This window comes from Coregonus clupeaformis, unplaced genomic scaffold, assembly GCF_020615455.1.
Source record: "Coregonus clupeaformis isolate EN_2021a unplaced genomic scaffold, ASM2061545v1 scaf0456, whole genome shotgun sequence".
Classification (NCBI taxonomy): domain Eukaryota; kingdom Metazoa; phylum Chordata; class Actinopteri; order Salmoniformes; family Salmonidae; genus Coregonus; species Coregonus clupeaformis.
This window is the reverse complement of record NW_025533911.1, coordinates 335,461-352,963: the sequence shown is the minus strand read 5'-3', so window position 1 is coordinate 352,963 and position 17,503 is coordinate 335,461. Positions and strand designations below refer to the sequence as shown.

Genomic DNA, 17,503 nt, shown 5'->3' with positions numbered 1-17,503 from the left:
TGAAACAAGGTTGTCCACTATCGGCATATCTATTTATTGTGGCCATCGAGATGTTAGCTATTAAAATCAGATCCAATAATAATATCAGAGGATTAGAAATACAGGGCTTAAAAACAAAGGTGTCATTGTACGCAGATGATTCATGTTTTCTTTTAGATCCACAACTAGAATCCCTCCACAGCCTCATAGAGGATCTAGATACATTTTCTAACCTCTCTGGATTAAAACCAAATTATGACAAATGTACTATATTACGTATTGGATCACTAAAAATACAATTTTTTACATTACCATGTAGTTTACCAATAAAATGGTCTGATGGTGATGTGGATATACTCGAATACATATCCCAAAGGAAATAAATGATCTCACTTCAATAAATTTTAATAGAAAGTTAGCAAAAATAGATAAGATCTTACTACCATGGAAAGGAAAATACCTGTCAATTTGTGGAAAAATCACCCTGATTAACTCTTTAGTATTATCCCAGTTTACCTATTTGCTTATGGTCTTGCCTACGCCTAGCAAACAGTTTTTAAATTATATGAGAAAAAAAATATTCAATTTTATTTGGAACGGCAAGCCAGACAAAAATTAAAAGAGCATATTTATATAATGAATATGAATTCGGAGGACAGAAATTATTAAATATTAAAGCATTAGACCTATCACTAAAATCTTCAGTCATCCAAAAGTTATACTTAAATCCGAACTGGTTCTCAAGCAAATTAGTAAGATTGTCTCACCCACTGTTCAAGAAAGGCCTTTTCCCTTTATTCAGATTACAACCTCTCACTTTCAGTTATTTGAAAAGGAAATAATCTCCCAAATGTCACTATTTCTAAAACAAGCCATAGAAAGTTGGTTGCAATTTCAATTTAATCCTCCAGAAACGACAGAACAAATAATGCAAACAAATATTGTGGTTAAATTCAAATATACTAATTGACAAAAACCTTTATTTTTTGACAGAATGTTTAAAAAAGGTATAATCTTCGTAAATGATACCATCGGTAGGACTGGTGGAGTTATGTCGCACATGCAGCTAACAAAAACATATGGAAATGTCTCTGCTCTACCCAAAATTACAACCAAATAATTGCAGCCTTACTTCAAAAGTGGAAGAGGAAAGTTGAAGGGGAGAAAGTAAGGAACTTGTCTGTCGGCCTTGCATTAAAGAACATAATTGGTTAAGGAAAACTGTGATAAATAAAAAAGTATATCAGTTTCACTTAAGGACCAAAGGATTGACAGCAGTCCCATATAGATTGCAAAATAGTTGGGAAGAGATCTTTGACGTACCGATCCCATGGCATAGTGTTTATGAACTGACACGCAAAACGACACCGGATTCAAAAATTAGAATCTTTCAATTTAAATTATTATATAAAATTCTTGCTACCAATAGAATGTTATTTATATGGGGGGATACAAATCTTCCCAGCTCTGCAGATTTTGCTGTGAAGAGATAGAATCATTAGATCATTTGTTTTGGTTCTGTCCATTTGTAGCTTGTTTTTGGACACAGGTCCAGGAATGGCTAAAGGATTGCAATATTTACCTGGAACTAACCTTGCAGATAGCATTACTGGGTGATCTGAAAAGTCATAGTCAATCAATCAATAATATAATAATACTTTTAGCAAAAATGTTTATTTTTAATTCACAATCTGTAGAAGCAATGAGAATAGAAAGGTTCAGAACTTTTGTAAAACATCACAGTATGGTTGAAATATATATGGCAAATAGAAATCCTATATGGATGGTGTTAAGAGATAGATGGGAGGTATTGAATAGAGTTGAAGGATGGGACTAATAACAAATAACAACAAATAATAACAAAGATAGCTAATAATGTAAGCATACTGTGTCCATAATAAGTATATAGGTTGTATGTTGGGAGCTTTTGGGAAAGAGCACAGTTAGAAAGATATGGCATTTAGAAGCAAACCGGATGGACATCATGAAAATGATCGGAGAGGTTGAGAGTAGAAGAAGTTTAGGAGCAAAAAATAAATATGTATATATATATATATATATATATATATATATATAGATAGATATAGAATTATTGTAAAATTAACTCTGTCTATAAGGTGTAGATAGTAAGTATAGACCGAAGTAGAGGCCTGGGCGTTGTTGTTCACTAATTTACTCCAAGTAGGGAAAGGATGGTGGGGTTGAAAAGTAATAAAGGGGAATATATATATAAAAAATAAAAAAAACATGGGGGATTGGAAGTGATGCAGACAATTACATTGATAGAAGATACAATCTATCTGCAATATTAAGCTGATCCATCCCCCGAAAAAAAAAAAAAAAAAAAATAAAAAATAAAAAAAGTTGTATTGCCGCCACCAACTGGACGGTTTTAAACCAAAAATAAAATAAATAAATCCGTACTTAGTGACACGAACAATCCACCCTAATAAAAATAGTACATTGCCAAAACAAACAAAACTCCCTCTTCTTCCTTCTTTTAGTTCTCCATATCTCCCTTCTCAGGCTCTAGGAACTGAGAATTTGGAATGGCTTTTGCTAATATTCCATGTAACTCCTTTGCTGTGAAATCTTTCAGCCCCAGGAACCGCTCTGCCGCAATCACAATGATTTCTATCTTCCAATATATTTTCTCCTCCTTGGCAGTGCCATTTATCACCATTGCGATAAAGGCCACGAAGTCCAGCTTTTTAACCTTTAAAATGTCAGGATCCTCTTGGTTTAAGAAAACCCCTGCAGCCTGCAGTGAAGGCCTATCCACTACCATGGACTCTTCTCGTGCAACATTCAAACCCTCAACCCTTTTCACAGCTTCTGCATATTAAATGCTCTGTACAACCCTGACTTTGGCCACCTCGTTCTCTTTGACCCTTGTGGGGCATTCAGAAGACGTGGCTTCATGATTCCCACCGCAATTACAACATGTCACATTTTCTTCACTTTTATAACACTTAATATGATATTTTCCACATCTTGTACATCTCGGCTTCTCCCTTCTGCAAACACTTTCTACAACCAAAAGCTTTACAATGTTCACACTGCATTGGTCTTGGGATAAATGCTCTCTCTGTAGTTAATATACCCTAACCGCACTTCATTAGGGAGAGACTCCATTTCAAAAACAAAAGAACAGATAGACTCTTTACTTTTCCCCCATTCACCACACGATTCATCTGACGTGCTTCAATCACTCCAGGAATATTTTTCATCTCTTCCAAATCAACTTCCCACGAAACGGCAGATATAACCCCCTTGAGGGGTGCCCTGTTCCGAAGAGACACACACAACACTTCAAACTTATCAAATCGATTAAGACAGAACGCACCTTCCTTCTGAGCCGCAGATTCACAAAAAATCAAAACAAGCCCGCCTCTCGTGATCCTCACATCCTTCACTTTACCCAGCACTCTCTCCACCAGTTTGGATAACTCAAAAGGTTTCTTCCAGATTGGTACTCTGCTCGGCTGCTCCTTATTAACAAACCGTACTCCTACTAGATACGAAGGATCATTCTCATCACTGTACCCTACTTTGCTCCGTTTTCCATTCTTTTGAACAATACTCCAATTCTCCTTGATTCTACCGCCATTGTATTCAGTATCCACTTCATCATACGCTTCTGTCATCTTCCTTCCTCAGCTTCCAGTTCCACCTCCTTCAGTTCGTCCTGAGTCAGACACAAATTCTAGACTGACTTGTTTTCTGACCCGCCATTCTCTACCATTCACTATCTTTCTAGCTGAGAGCAGACTTGTTTAGAAATAAGTGTGTTAGCAAGAATAGAGTAGAAAATAATATAATTACTTTATTCCATCTACATCACCTCAGTAAGGTAAATATTCAACTGTCCTTGTTCTAGCCTAGGTTGACTGTCTCTCTAAAAACAGGTATTTACACAAGCATGTTTCAAATCACAAGTTAACAAAGGGTAATGAGGGGTATGTGGTTAATTACCCTCTTACCCCAAGACACTTCACATGATAACTCTAATATGTCAGATAAAGAATGGTTCCCAGATATCCCCTGCATACATCTCAAGCCACACTGCTACCATTTCTCCCCGTTGTGGACACTCCTATGTCAGGTAAGGTTACTCTGAAAGGAGAAACTCTTGTAACATAGTTTGCACTTGAAGTGCCTCTCCTTGGTGTGAATGGTCTGGTGCTCCTTCAAATAGTTTTCCAGAGCAAAGCACTTCCTAGACGTGGGGCAGGCGTACGGCTTATCGGCGTCCGTCCTAACGCTCAGCCTGCCACGTTGATAAACTGCATTCATTTTCGCATTAAAAGTGTCTTGGGAAAAAAAGGCAGTATTTGATTGGAAGTAATGAAACAGGCATTTGTAAACATCATATAGCCTACACAGTACAAACACAATGTATACTTTTTAGGCTTATACAGTGCCTTCAGAAAGTATTCACACCCCTTGAATTTTTCCACATTTTGTTGTGTTACAGCCTGAATTTATTCAGATTTTGTGTCACCGGCCTACACACAATAACCCATAATGTCAAAGTGGAATTATATTTTTCGACATGTTTACAAATTAATTAAAAATGAAAAGCTGAAATGTCTTGACTCTAAGTATTCAACGCCTTTGCTATGGCAAGCCTAAATAAGTTCAGGAGTGAAAATGTGCTTAATAAGTCACATAAGTGGCATAGACTCACTCTGTGTGCAATAATCGTGTTTAACATGATTTTTGAATGACTACCTCATCTCTGTACCCCTAAAATATATAATTATCTGTAAGCTCCCTCACGCGAGCAGTGAATTTCAAACACAGATCCAATGCCTCGCAAAGAAGGGCACCTATTGGTAGCTGGGTAAAAAAAAAAAGCAGACATTAAATATCCCTTTGAGCATGGTGAAGTTATTAATTACACTTTGGATGGTGTATCAATACACCCAGTCACTACAAAGATACAGGCGTTCTTCCTAACTAATTTGCCGGAGAGGAAGGAAACCGCTCAGAGATTTCACCATGAGGCCAATGGTGACTTTAAAACAGTTGCAGAGTTTAATGACTCTGATAGGAGAAAATGTAGGATGGATCAACAACATTGTAGTTACCCCACAATACTAACCTAAATGACAGAGTGAAAAGAAGGAAGCCTGGACAGAAGAAAAACAATTTCCAAAACATGCATCCTGTTTGCAATAAGGCACTAAAGTAAAACTGCAAAAAATGTGTAAAATAAATTAACTTTATGTCCTGAATACAAAGCGTTATATTTGGGGCAAATCCAACACAACACATCACTGAGTACCACTCTTCATATTTTCAAGCAAGGTGGTGGCTGCATCATGTTATAGGTATGCTTGTCATCAGCAAGGACTAGGGAGTTTTTTTGGATAAAAATAAAAGGAATAGAGCTACGCCAAATATACAATTGAGTTGCTTACCAAGACGAAATTGAATGTTCCTGAGTGGCCTAGATACATTTTTTTGACTTAAACAGGCTTGAAAATCTATGGCAAGACTCGAAAATGGCTGTCTAGCAATGATCAACAACCAATTTGACAGAGCTTTAACAATTATTAAAATAATGTCCAAATATCGTATAATCCAGGTGTGCAAAAGCACTTAGAGACTTACCCAGAAAGACTCACAGCTGTAATCGCTGCCAAAAGTGATTCTAACATGTATTGTCTCAGGGGTGTGAATACTTATGTAAATTAGATATTTCTATATTTCATTTTCAATAAATTTGCTAACATTTCTAAAAACATGTTCACTTTGTCATTATGGGGTATTGTGTGTAGACGGGGTGAGATGTAAAAAAATATTTAATACATTTTGAATTCAGGCTGTAACAACAAAATGTGGAATAAGTCAAGGTGTATGAATATAATATAATAATATAATATGCCATTTAGCAGACGCTTTTATCCAAAGCGACTTACAGTCATGCGTGCATACATTTTTGTGTATGGGTGGTCCCGGGGATCGAACCCACTACCTTGGCGTTACAAGCGCCGTGCTCTACCAGCTGAGCTACAGAGATACTTTCTGAAGGCACTGTATGTGCCTTATACTGTGTATATCAAAACATTTCTGGATGCAATATTCTACTTAAGAATATTCAACACTGAAATCTGTTACTATCATTATTCCAAATGCATCTGTAGATTTTTCTCTGTTGACATCAATGAAAATGTGTAATTGTCTTTAATACAGAGTTTGATCTAAACATCAGAAGCTATCAAGTAGAATGGTTACTTTCTATGTTATAGAGTGGAATGGTTTTTCTGCTGGTGTATCCTGAGGTAGCTCCTCTCTGAGAACCTCTTCCCGCAGTGCGTACAGGCGAACTAACATCTTTTCTCCCCTGTGTGGATCCTCTGGTGCACATTCAGTTGGTACTGGCGGGAGAACCTCTTCTCACACTGGGGGCAGCTGTATGGTTTCTCCCCTGTGTGGACCCTCTGGTGCCTCCTCAGGTCACCAGCCTGGGCGAAGCGCATGTGACACTGGGTACAGCTGAAGGGTTTCACCCCTGTGTGGACCCTCTGGTGCTTCTTCACATAGTTCGCCTCAGCAAAGCGCTTCCCACACGTGGGGCAGGCGTACGGCTTGTCTGCGTCCGTCCTAATGCTCGGCCTCCCACGTTGTGACCCAATGACACCAGAGGAGGTAGAAGCAGGAGCCACCATCCTCGGGTGGTCATTCTTTGAGCTCCCTTCTTGACCTCTAGCCATTAATTGGGTGTTGTTGGGATTGTGTGCTGTGTTATAGGCTAAGTACCTCTTGTGGAGAACACCCATCCTGACCCTGTCTGTATTGGTGGGGTAACCCCGAGATAACTGAGGAAGGCTTGACCCAGGTCCAGGCCTTCTATGAACCCAGTCACCAGGCAGTATACAAGACCCTGAAGGAGAAGACAGACTTGCTGATAGACCACCAGGGGGGTCTCCCACCACTCTCTGTGAAGGCTGAAGTCCAGGGTGACCTGCTCTGTTCATCATGGATACTGTGCTGTTTGTATCATAGGAACAGGAGGGTCGATCTCTATCAGCTCCAGGCCCTGCTCCATCCCTGCACTGAGACTGTGAAGAGAAGGGTCTGGGCTGCAGACTGGATCCCTGACTGGAGCCTCTGTCTCTCTGATGACCACCAGGACTGAGGTTGTTCAGTCCCCCTGTCCACTGGTTGTGTTCTGCGTGATGGTGGAGTCTTTGTCCCTCGAGGTTCCGTCCTGATTCTGAGACAGGAAGGAAGAGTGACGGCTCCTGATCCATGGTTCTGATCCGGGGCCAGGGTTTGTGACCAGCCGCTTCAGAGGTCCAGTCTCTCCCGCCAGCAACACCGGATATCAGCAGGTCCTCATGGACTGCAGGCTGTAAACACAAATTGAACAGAAGAGCATATAAAGGTTTATATAAGAAACTCTTTGCTGTACACACAGAAACATGACATGATATTATAAAATGTTAACCACAGTCAAGCCCATCTCTAACACTGTGATTCAAATACCTAACAATATGGAAACATTGGAGTTTATTATAAAAAATGTCCATATCTGTTGATTCAAGAATGAAGTATAATGATTTGGTTCCACTGAGATAAGGGAAACTCAGTCCCTGCAACGACACAAAAATAACCAAGTCAGTCAGCACAGTTTTTATTTAATTTAAACAAAATGGTCATACAGTCACATAACGTGAAGAACAGTACTTTTATTGCACAAAATGATACATGACATGTAGAATAACTTTTCTCACTATGGTAAGACTTTACATTTTCTGTTAATCTGGTACCCTCACTTTGATTAAATGAATTTTAGAATACTTTGGAAAAGGTTTTACATTACATTACACAGATGTTATGTACCTTTGTTAAGTGAATTAAGGCACTATCATTATCTCACTATAAAACACCAGTATCAACCTAAAGGGACATATTTGTCACCTTCATCAGTGAAGCATTTTTACAGACACCATCACACCAACCATCACCATATCATCTACTCTGCCTCATCATACTCATTCTTTCCTCATTTCACCTCATCCAGTTCCCTACTACATCCACAACCAACAGAATTAACTACAAACAAACTAACTAGTACTACATTACATATCACTATACTCTATACATGGGCCGTGTGCATTTTCTGCTGGTGTATCCTGAGGTTGCTCCTCTCTGAGAACCTCTTCCCGCAATGCGTACAGGCAAACGGCCTCTCTCCCGTGTGGACCTTCAGGTGCCTCTTCAGCTGGTGCTGGTGAGAGAACCTCCTCTCACACTGGGGGCAGCTGTAGGGTTTCTCCCCTGTGTGAACCCTATGATGCCTCTTTAGGTTGAACGAGTGTGTGAAACTGGCCCGGCACAGGTGGCAGCTGAACGGCTTCTCCCCTGTGTGCATCCTCTGGTGGATCTCCACCTCTATGGGGAAACTGAAGGATTTCCAACAGAATGAACATGGGAAGCGCTTCTCTTTGGCGCTGCCACCTTTACTGATTCCGTCTCTACTACTGTCATTTGTCAATGGGCTTGTGTAGCAATTAAGTGTTGAGGCACTGATATTGTCTGAGGTCTGGTTTAACTTTAGGAGAGTGTGAGGAGGATGAAGGCCAGGGAGTGTCTGTGTTGTCGCAGGGTCCATGTTCCAGTTGATAGATCCTATAGAAGGCAGGCTGAAGGCAGCACCTGTTAGGGGGTTAACCTGAGGCGCCATCAGTCTGTCTGAATCACAACTATAGGAGCAGGACGGAGCATTGCTAGCCGAGTCTGTGTCTGTTCTCTCCCGCCACATACGGACACCTCCCTGTCCCTGCAGACCAAATCTACGCCTTGGCCTGGTCTCAGCCAGTTTGCTGTCATGGAGACTAAGATCGGATGTTGTTTTGTGTTTGACTGTCTGTTTCTGTTTGTGGTTAACAGTATTGTACTGCAGCGCAGAGTTGAGGACGCTGTCCCATCCACTGACCTCCACTATGTCGCCTATGGTCCTGGCCTGCTCTATGATGTCGTCCCCAGGGCCCTTGGCTGCACCTGTCTGGGTGTGGGAATCCAAGATGGCCACCCAGTCTCCTCTGTTAGCCTCCAGCCAATTACCTGCAGGAAGAGGTTAGAAAATAGACTTTACAAACATGCCAGAGAAAACTCTACATATTTAGTTTTTTTGTCATTTACCTGGTCAAGTTCATACATTATAATGTGTGTTTTTGGATGTAAACATAGGTTGTATTTATTTTATTTTATGAATGAAGAAAAAAATTGCCAGGCGCATCACTGTTCCCATTGAAGATCTATTACTGTATGTAGGCTATATGTATTTCTCCCTTACCTTGCGCCCCCATCTTTAGTCCACTCAGCAGATCAATGCTCTCTGTTCCGTCTTCTATTGTCTCCTCTTTGACCAGCAGCAGATCAGGCTTCCCATCCTCCATGTCTACTGACTGTAAGAGATACAGAGTGAGAGGATGTTGGATCAAGAAATCTGATATGAGCACCCTGCTATGGAGCATCTTCTGATTGGGCAATGAGGGATTGCTATGAATGTTAGTTAATTTGATTAATTTACACTCTTTAATGGTTTGATAATTCAAAGGCATGGTCCCACACTTAAGACAAAATTAATCAATACCTGGACCTGTATCTATACCTGGAATAGTATAAAGTAATCCTTCTTCCCCCACCCCCCATTTAAAAAAAAAAAAAAGAAAAAAAAAAGGTGGTTGTCCCACTGGCTATCATAAGTTGAATGTACCAATTTGTAAGTCGCTCTGGATAAGAGCGTCTGCTAAATGATGTACATGTAAATGTAATGTAAATGTATCTACAAAGAATCTGAGTAGGATTGCTGATCTAGGATCTTTCCATATAATCTTATTCATTATAATCTAAAAGGCTAAACTGATCCTAGATCAGCACTCCTACTCTGAGAGGCTTTGTGGATACGGACCCTGACCTAATACCATACAGACAGTAGTTCACTGTGGGCTCACCTCAGTGAGACTGTGTGTGGTCCTGTGCTGCTCAGCTGGTTCCTCTGTGGGTTCAGGAGGAGGTGTAGTCTGGTTGTCCTCCATGACCATGGTCCCCTCAGGGTTCCCCAGACCCTCCTCACACCCCTCCTCCTTCACCAGCAGCACCTCTGGACCCTCCTCCTCCTGGAAGAGACAGGTGATACAGATTACACAGACATACACTCCCTCGGGTATGTACACAGGCACACACAGGTAATAAGCACACTTTCAACATGTAAGGGGCCATACTTGGGAACATTGATTATTTCCTGTAACAATTTCCATATCAGCCTATCAAAGATCTTAAAGAGCTACTTCCCATAAAAAGCAACTAATCCCATTGAAAACGGCCTATGTGCCATTGATATGAGTCACAAACATTTATGTTAGTGTCAAAATTGACTACAAAGTGTAAATAGGACAATTTTGGTCATAATGTCAGTGTTGCCAAAAACGGAGTTTGGAACCCAGTCCATCACAATGAGTAAATGAAAGTTGGTTTTGGATTACAATTATGTCAACAACCCATCCCCACTTTTGCCAAGCTCCACGTGCAAATTGCCCCTCCGCTTCCCGTTTTTAGAATGGGGCTCTGTTGTTTCATCGCCTCTAATGCGTTCAAAGGATCACCGCCGTTTAAAACTGAAAAGCGCTATATGGATTGACCATGGCTCCACAGCGAAAGTTATATGGTTTGCATGCCCTGCGGAAGGACCCTAGTATGCGGAAAGGTGGTTGGAGTTCGTCAGTCTCCAAGTCTGCAATGTTCGGTGGTGGTGAGTATAGCCAGATATACTGTAATATAATGACCTCTGGCATAACGACGTTAACGTTATTGCTGGTTATGTAGCTATCTTTTGATAAAGCGAGGCAAGCTAGCTATAATGTTAGCTATCGAGGCAGGCTAGCTAACGTTTTAGTTATTGTTAGCATAGCTAGCTAGATAACTAAGTTAGCTAACTAGCTCATTACTTAGTTCGGTGGAAGCTCACTACTGGTTATTTAACGTTATTTGATAAATCGGATTTGCAAGTTAGGTTGTAACTCATACAAGTGTATTCTGTACGTTATTGTCAAGGGCAAAACTAAATAATGAATGCAGCTATGGTGGTAGCTACCTCATGTCTGAGTCTGACAAATACGATGAACTAGGCGCAACAAACCGCAATGGTGTCACAGGCCTGAATCGAATCTAGCTAGTCAATCTAGGATTGCTTGCAGCAGCAGTTCGAGAAATGTCAAGTTTGCAGCCGAACATGCAACATTGCGTTAACGTCGTTATGCCAGAGGTCATTATATTACAGTATCTCTGGCTATACTCACCAATAAAATGCAAATTAATTACTTAAATCATACAATGTGATTTTCTGGATTTTTTGTTTTAGATTCCGTCTCTCACAGTTGAAGTGTACCTATGATAAAAATTACAGACCTCTACATGCTTTGTAAGTAGGAAAACCTGCAAAATCAGCAGTGTATCAAATACTTGTTCTCCCCACTGTATGTGATGAAGTGGATTATTATAATAATGCATTTATAACATTGTACATGTAAGTGTCAACCTACACGTCTATATGATATAGCCTATACTAGAGTAGCGTTGATTATTTATGTAGCGGTGCCAGTAGCCTATGTATCGGTCTGCATTTTTACATTGAATTCATGGATTTCACATGAGAGGGTTCCAGCAGTGATTAATTTTTATTTATGTAGGTCTATAGCCCAACTCACATTGTCAAAGTGAATTGAACCATACAAAATCCCATATGCGTTAATAAATTATAGCATAAGGAGGACACTATATGATGTGAATGAATGTAGGCTTTAGCTGTACTGTTGATCGGAGTTACTATAGTACAGAATATGAGAAAAAGAGAGTTAGATGACTTTGTCAAATATAAGTAATTCACCATCTGATATAGACAAGTGTTTTCCTCCATTAAGACTGTCGATTTGGAATATTTTACATACAGTAGGCTAAGCCTGGGTTCGAGTCCGGACTCCAAACCTATTTAAAATAACTGCAATACTGCCATCTGTAGGATGATAGTGAGAGTGCAACCTGTAATCCTAACCTATTACACTTTGTAACGCTCGTCCTCGATTCAAATAACGCATATGTGACGATGTAGGTGATTATAAAAATGCATATAAAATATTGTAGGCCTACATTTAGGTGTACACGCCCATATAATATAGCCTATGCAATATGATTATTAGGCAATAGCAGTGTGTTTGTCTGCAAGGCTAAAGAAAAAAGTAGCTCCTTATTAAATTCATTCTTATTCTTAATTTTCAAGCTGTTGGCTACGTCCCTTCTTAACACAAAATAAATGGAATTTCAAAGGGTGTAAAAACGAATGTGAGATTCGAACCCTTACCACAATCTGCGACAATTACATGGAGCCAGGCACTCTACACAGAAAGCAATTTGACCAGTCAGTCAAATACACGTGATGCAGTTGTTTTGATTATCAGTACCTGCTGTTATACTTCTGTTAAGGACGCTTCCATGAACAAGTGTTGGAACACGTCCAACTACGTTGACGATTTTAATTTGTAGATACAGAATTTGTTACAGGAAAGAATCAAGGCCACCTGGGGAGATTAGCATTGGACTAAATGTGCAAGTTTATGTAATGGAAACAGCTAACGTGAAGCCTTTGATCACATGCCACTACGTAAACGATTTTAATGGCCTGATTCTTAAACTTAAACTTTTTCTAATTTTTGCAAGTATGGCCCCGGAGTGTTTACCCATCCCCACTGCGTTTGAGTCCTATACTGTAGTTACACAGTGGTAAATATAAGTCCACTATGATTAATCAAGTCATCAGACAAACCTGACTAAACTATTGTGACATGTACAGTAGGTGTTTGTTAGTGTGTGGGTATGTGTAGGTATATTTAGTAAGTGTATATTGGTTATAAAAGCACTGTCTGGTGTATGCAGAATAGGGTGAGATCAGATGTGATGTATACTAAAGAGAGTCTCAATCATGTCTTAAACACAAAATGGGACTTTTCATTCTATTGAACATAAACACGTTTTAAATACACCATAAAAATAATCATGAACTTGATACTGCTTACATTTTCACTTTAAAAGTGTCTTGGGAAAAAAATGAAGTAGTTCAATGGAAGTAATGAAATAGGCATTTGTGAATATTATATAGCCTACACAGTACAAACAATATGTAACAGACTTTTTAGGCTTATATGTGACTTATATACTGTATCACACAATGTCTGGATGCAATACTCTAACCAGGAATATTCAACACTGAAATCTGTTAATCTCATTATTCCAAATGCATCTGTGGATCTTTTCTGCTGACGACAATGAAAATTCACCTTTGTCTTTAATGCAGGGTTTGATGTAATAAGCTATAAAGTATAATGGTTTCCATGTTATAGAGTGGAATGTTTTTTCTGCTGGTGTATCCTGAGGTAGGTCCTCTCTGAGAACTTCTTCCCACAATGTGTACAGACGAACGGCCTTTCTCCCGTGTGGACCTTCAGGTGCCTCTTCAGGCTGCCAGCCTGGGTGAAGCGCATGTGACACTGGGTACAGCTGTATGGTTTCTCCCCTGTGTGGACCCTCTGGTGCCTCTTCAGGTCACCAGCCTGGGTGAAGCGCATGTGACACTGGGGGCAGCTGTAGGGTTTCACCCCTGTGTGGACCCTCTGGTGGATCTCCACCTTCTGGGAGCAGCTGAAGCCTTTGTTACAGAACATGCAGAGGAACCGTTTCTCTCTACTATTGCCTGATGTTGCTCCCCCTCCCGGAGCCTGGGCTCTAGCCCTGTCGTTTGATTTCAATACCTGATCGAAAAGATTGCGGCCGTTTGAATCGGAATGCCCCATCGAGGTGGACACTGGGTCGCGATCCCTGAACGAGTGTAAAGGGGAGTGGGTTTCTAGAATTGGATTTGTCTCTAAGCTTCCCCTGTAATCTAAGAAATATCTGCCCTGTGAGTGTCCGTCTCCTAGGTGACTATCTGCATTCCATGTGGGAGGACCGTCGCCCTCCACTTTCACTTCCTCTATGACCCGATCTTCCCCTTTCTTATCTAGATGCCCATCAGAGTATAGACTACTACTGTACTGGTTCCAGTCCCCTCTAGACAGATCAGTCTGTGTCTCTAAACCCAAGGGCATGTTGCCAGGGTCCATCTCTGTAGTGTAAGAACAAGACGGATCATCAACATCAGTGTCTAACACATCACTATCACCACGGGAATGAACAGTCCTCTGGCTCTGGTGAAATACCGGTAAATACTCTGAGCCAGGAGCAGGAGGACAGCCCAGTATCCCCAGCCCCAGTCTCTCTGGGTCTGATCTGTGGTCAGATCCTGTGTGTAAGAGCCTGTGTGTTACAGTTAAAGTCTTGGTGTCTGTCTCTGACTTCAGGATGGCATTCGGCGTTCCACTGACCTCCGTGATGCTGCGTCGGGTCCTGGGTTGCGCTGAGGCGGGGGTGGGGTCCTCCGTGGCTTCAAGGTGCGCTCCATCCGCTCCAGAATGAATGTCTCTGCTGTTCCGTGGGTCCTCCTCTCCTTCAGACCTCTCCTGCTTGACCCCAGGACCTGCAGCCTCTGCATCTGTAGACTGACAAGACAGAGAGGAGGTTATTACCGGTACGTGAGTTGAGTTGTCGTAGGGTCTCACAAGCTCCCCTATGGCAGATAAATAAGGATGTACATGTAAGCAAGTGAATAGCTGAGGGGAGCCTTTCTGAAATAAACGGGACACAGTTGATTTACAAAGGAACTGTAATTCAATTATAAATACAACAATATTACACTAACCTCTATCACCATAACATGCTGGGTTGAGATTCCACTCCCCTCATCAACAGTGATTGGTTGGTCTTCTCTCCATGTATTGTGTCCCGTTGGCTTCACAAAGCTCCTGTGGCCTCCAGTGAGATGTCCTTCACCTGAGAGAGTGATTGGGGGGAAAGAGGTGGTTAGGTTAGGTACTGTCAATGCTCAACACTATATTGTACACTATTGACACTGTCCAGAATTGGCAAGGATGTAAGGTAACACTTCTCATAACTTCTTGATAAACTATTTGTTGATTATGTTACATGCATCACATTGTTTTAATTGAGTAAATAATAAGAAATGCAGTAAATCAAGAATCTGGTTAGAATATGATAGTGTCTTTGTGCAAGATAGCTAAGTAATTAGGGGAATTACTGCATACTATCCAAAAACTGACCAAGATCCAATTCTGAATAAAACATCTGAACACATGTGCAGAGGTAGCTACAGATTGTAACACCGGATAATGTGATTTAACCAAAACATTTTGGTATCCATTGTACTGGTAGTTACAGGTGTGGCTATACAAAACGTAGCCAGAGATTTTTCAACTGACCTGGTATTGACGATACAATCTTCATCCTCGATTCGTGGTAACAGGAGTCTCATAAAATGTCTGTCCAGTTGCAGGGGGTCCGTTTGAATTTAGAAAATGCAACGTTATTAAAATAAATATTTTTTTCGGTCCATGAACTAATCCAACAATGTGTCCACCGCCATCCTGTCTTTTTCAAATCTTCGCTCACTGGTCGAGTTCTTTCTGAATGACCCGGTGCCCCGGGTAGGCGGAGTTTGGCCATTTTAGACCTTACATGTCCTTAAATTAATCTCCACTTACCAGGGCAAAATGAACTCCACCATTGATTGAGACAGGTGAGTCCACCCCAAACTGTCTAATGTCATAATGACAGACACCTGTCTAGGTTACTTCATGGACCAAAAACTAGATTTAATTTAGAAAATGTTCAGTTTTTTAAAATAAAACGGACCCCCTGCAACTGGACACAGACATTTTATGAGACTCCTGTTTCCACAAATCGAGGACGAAGATAGTATTGCCAATACTAGGTGAGGTTAGTTAAAATCAGGCAGCGCACCCTCGTCCTCCTGCAAAATGTACCTCTTGCCATTCCTCTGTATCGGTCGAGGATCTTGACACTACTGGGACGACTGGCGAAGACGCGCTCTCGCATTGTCCTCTCTGCGCGCTCCCGTGCCACCTTCAGTTCCAGTAGTTTCCTCCGCAATGTCCTGTTTTCTTTCTGGCTTTGAGTTATTTCCAAACGAAACACTGCATAGTCGTCGTCTACGAGTTTACAGATCTCTGCCACGGCTGCATTCGCTAACACCTCCATGATAGAGGCTATTTGAGTGTGAAAAATCATACAGTTAGCCATTGTTAGCAGCTTGTTAGCGTTGCCTAGATAACAACCAAACACTCTCTCCAACGCGAATTAAAGATGACCTGGGGTAAGTATGTGATGCGGTGCAGTTAATTTAGTCATATTTTGAGTTCCAGGGTGTTAACAAGCGTCTAAATCACAACAATAAAAACGTTAACGTGGACGTTGTTCTTATCACTGTGAAGCAGGCAAGAATAACTAGCTAAGTATTTCCAGGTCACGGATTTTTGGAATCCTTCAGAATAGGTGTCCCTTCCTGTTACTTTGTAAATTAATAATAAGGGCGAAAATGTTGGAAAAGGAAAATGTGCAGAATTATCGTATTTTATACTAGTTATCATACAAGCAATAATTACAACTATTTCTATAAGATATTTTTATTTTATTTTATTTTTTCAATCCTAAATGGTCAACAATGTTTTTTGTGTGTGACATACTCCTATAATTGATTGCACCTTACATTATTGTCTGTATGCAGTAAAAGGGGGATCCATTCTATTCAGGGTAACTTTAGTTTCAAATCCACAGTTTACACCCAGAGGAATTTGCTGCTAATTTTGCAGCCCTTTAAAGAGTGCCCAATAAGCTTAAATCCAAACTTTATTTTCATTTTGGACATACATATTGCACCCTACACAATTTTCGGTCCCGCTTTAAATGACGTTCAGCTTATAATGGCTTCATAATGCCTTCATAAGCACTACATGTGTTACAAAGCATCTATAACCGTATGTCATTCTTTATAAAGGGTTAATAAATGTGGCATAACCGTGTGACATAATCACCCATGTCAAATGTGACATAACCCACTATGTCAAATATGATATAAACATGTGCTTTATAAAGAGTGACATGTTGTCCTTAAGGATGGCATACGCTCTAATGTGATATCATGTTACACCTACTCTAGTTCCCAGACACTTCCGCCCAAATGTGCCGAAAGTATGGTGGACCAACGCATCAAACTTGGCCATCATTAGTTAGGGTTAGATTTAAAATCACATTTTAAGAAGATCAATTGTGGAAATGGGCAGGGTTAGCCATAATTATCAAATCAAATCACATTTTATTTGTCACATGCGCCGATTACAACAGGTGTAGACCTTACCGTGAAATGCTTACTTACACGCCCTTAACCAACAATGCAGTTCAATAAATAGAGTTAAGAATAAATAAAGTAAAAAATACAATAAAAAGTAACACAAGAAAATTACATAACAATAATGAGGATATATATACAGGGGGTACCAGTACCGAGACTGTGACTTGTGTTTAATGACGATGACAAATACTTTTT

At 40.5% G+C, this 17,503-nt stretch overlaps 1 protein-coding gene across 1 annotated transcript; it reads right to left on the bottom strand.

The window, feature by feature from the left end:
- Positions 1 to 7,622: 7,622 nt before the first annotated feature.
- LOC121546337 lies at positions 7,623 to 16,399 on the bottom strand. Its single transcript, XM_045215483.1, has 6 exons — positions 15,924 to 16,399; positions 14,783 to 14,913; positions 14,409 to 14,582; positions 9,951 to 10,115; positions 9,290 to 9,401; positions 7,623 to 9,057 (listed from the first exon to the last, which is right to left on the bottom strand). Exons 1-6 carry the CDS (start codon positions 16,198 to 16,200, stop codon positions 8,090 to 8,092), a joined length of 1,827 nt encoding a protein of 608 aa, XP_045071418.1. The 5' UTR covers positions 16,201 to 16,399; the 3' UTR covers positions 7,623 to 8,089.
- Positions 16,400 to 17,503: the final 1,104 nt, after the last annotated feature.

Excerpts from the sequence above, each read along its gene's own strand:
- LOC121546337 (XM_045215483.1), bottom strand. The coding sequence starts at position 16,200 with ATGGCTAACTGTATGATTTTTCACACTCAAATAGCCTCTATCATGGAG. Across the intron at positions 14,914-15,923 it reads ATACAGAGGAATGGCAAGAG|GTGAAGGACATCTCACTGGA; the intron begins GTACATTTTGCA and ends TCACTCTCTCAG. Across the intron at positions 14,583-14,782 it reads AGCATGTTATGGTGATAGAG|TCTACAGATGCAGAGGCTGC; the intron begins GTTAGTGTAATA and ends CTGTCTTGTCAG.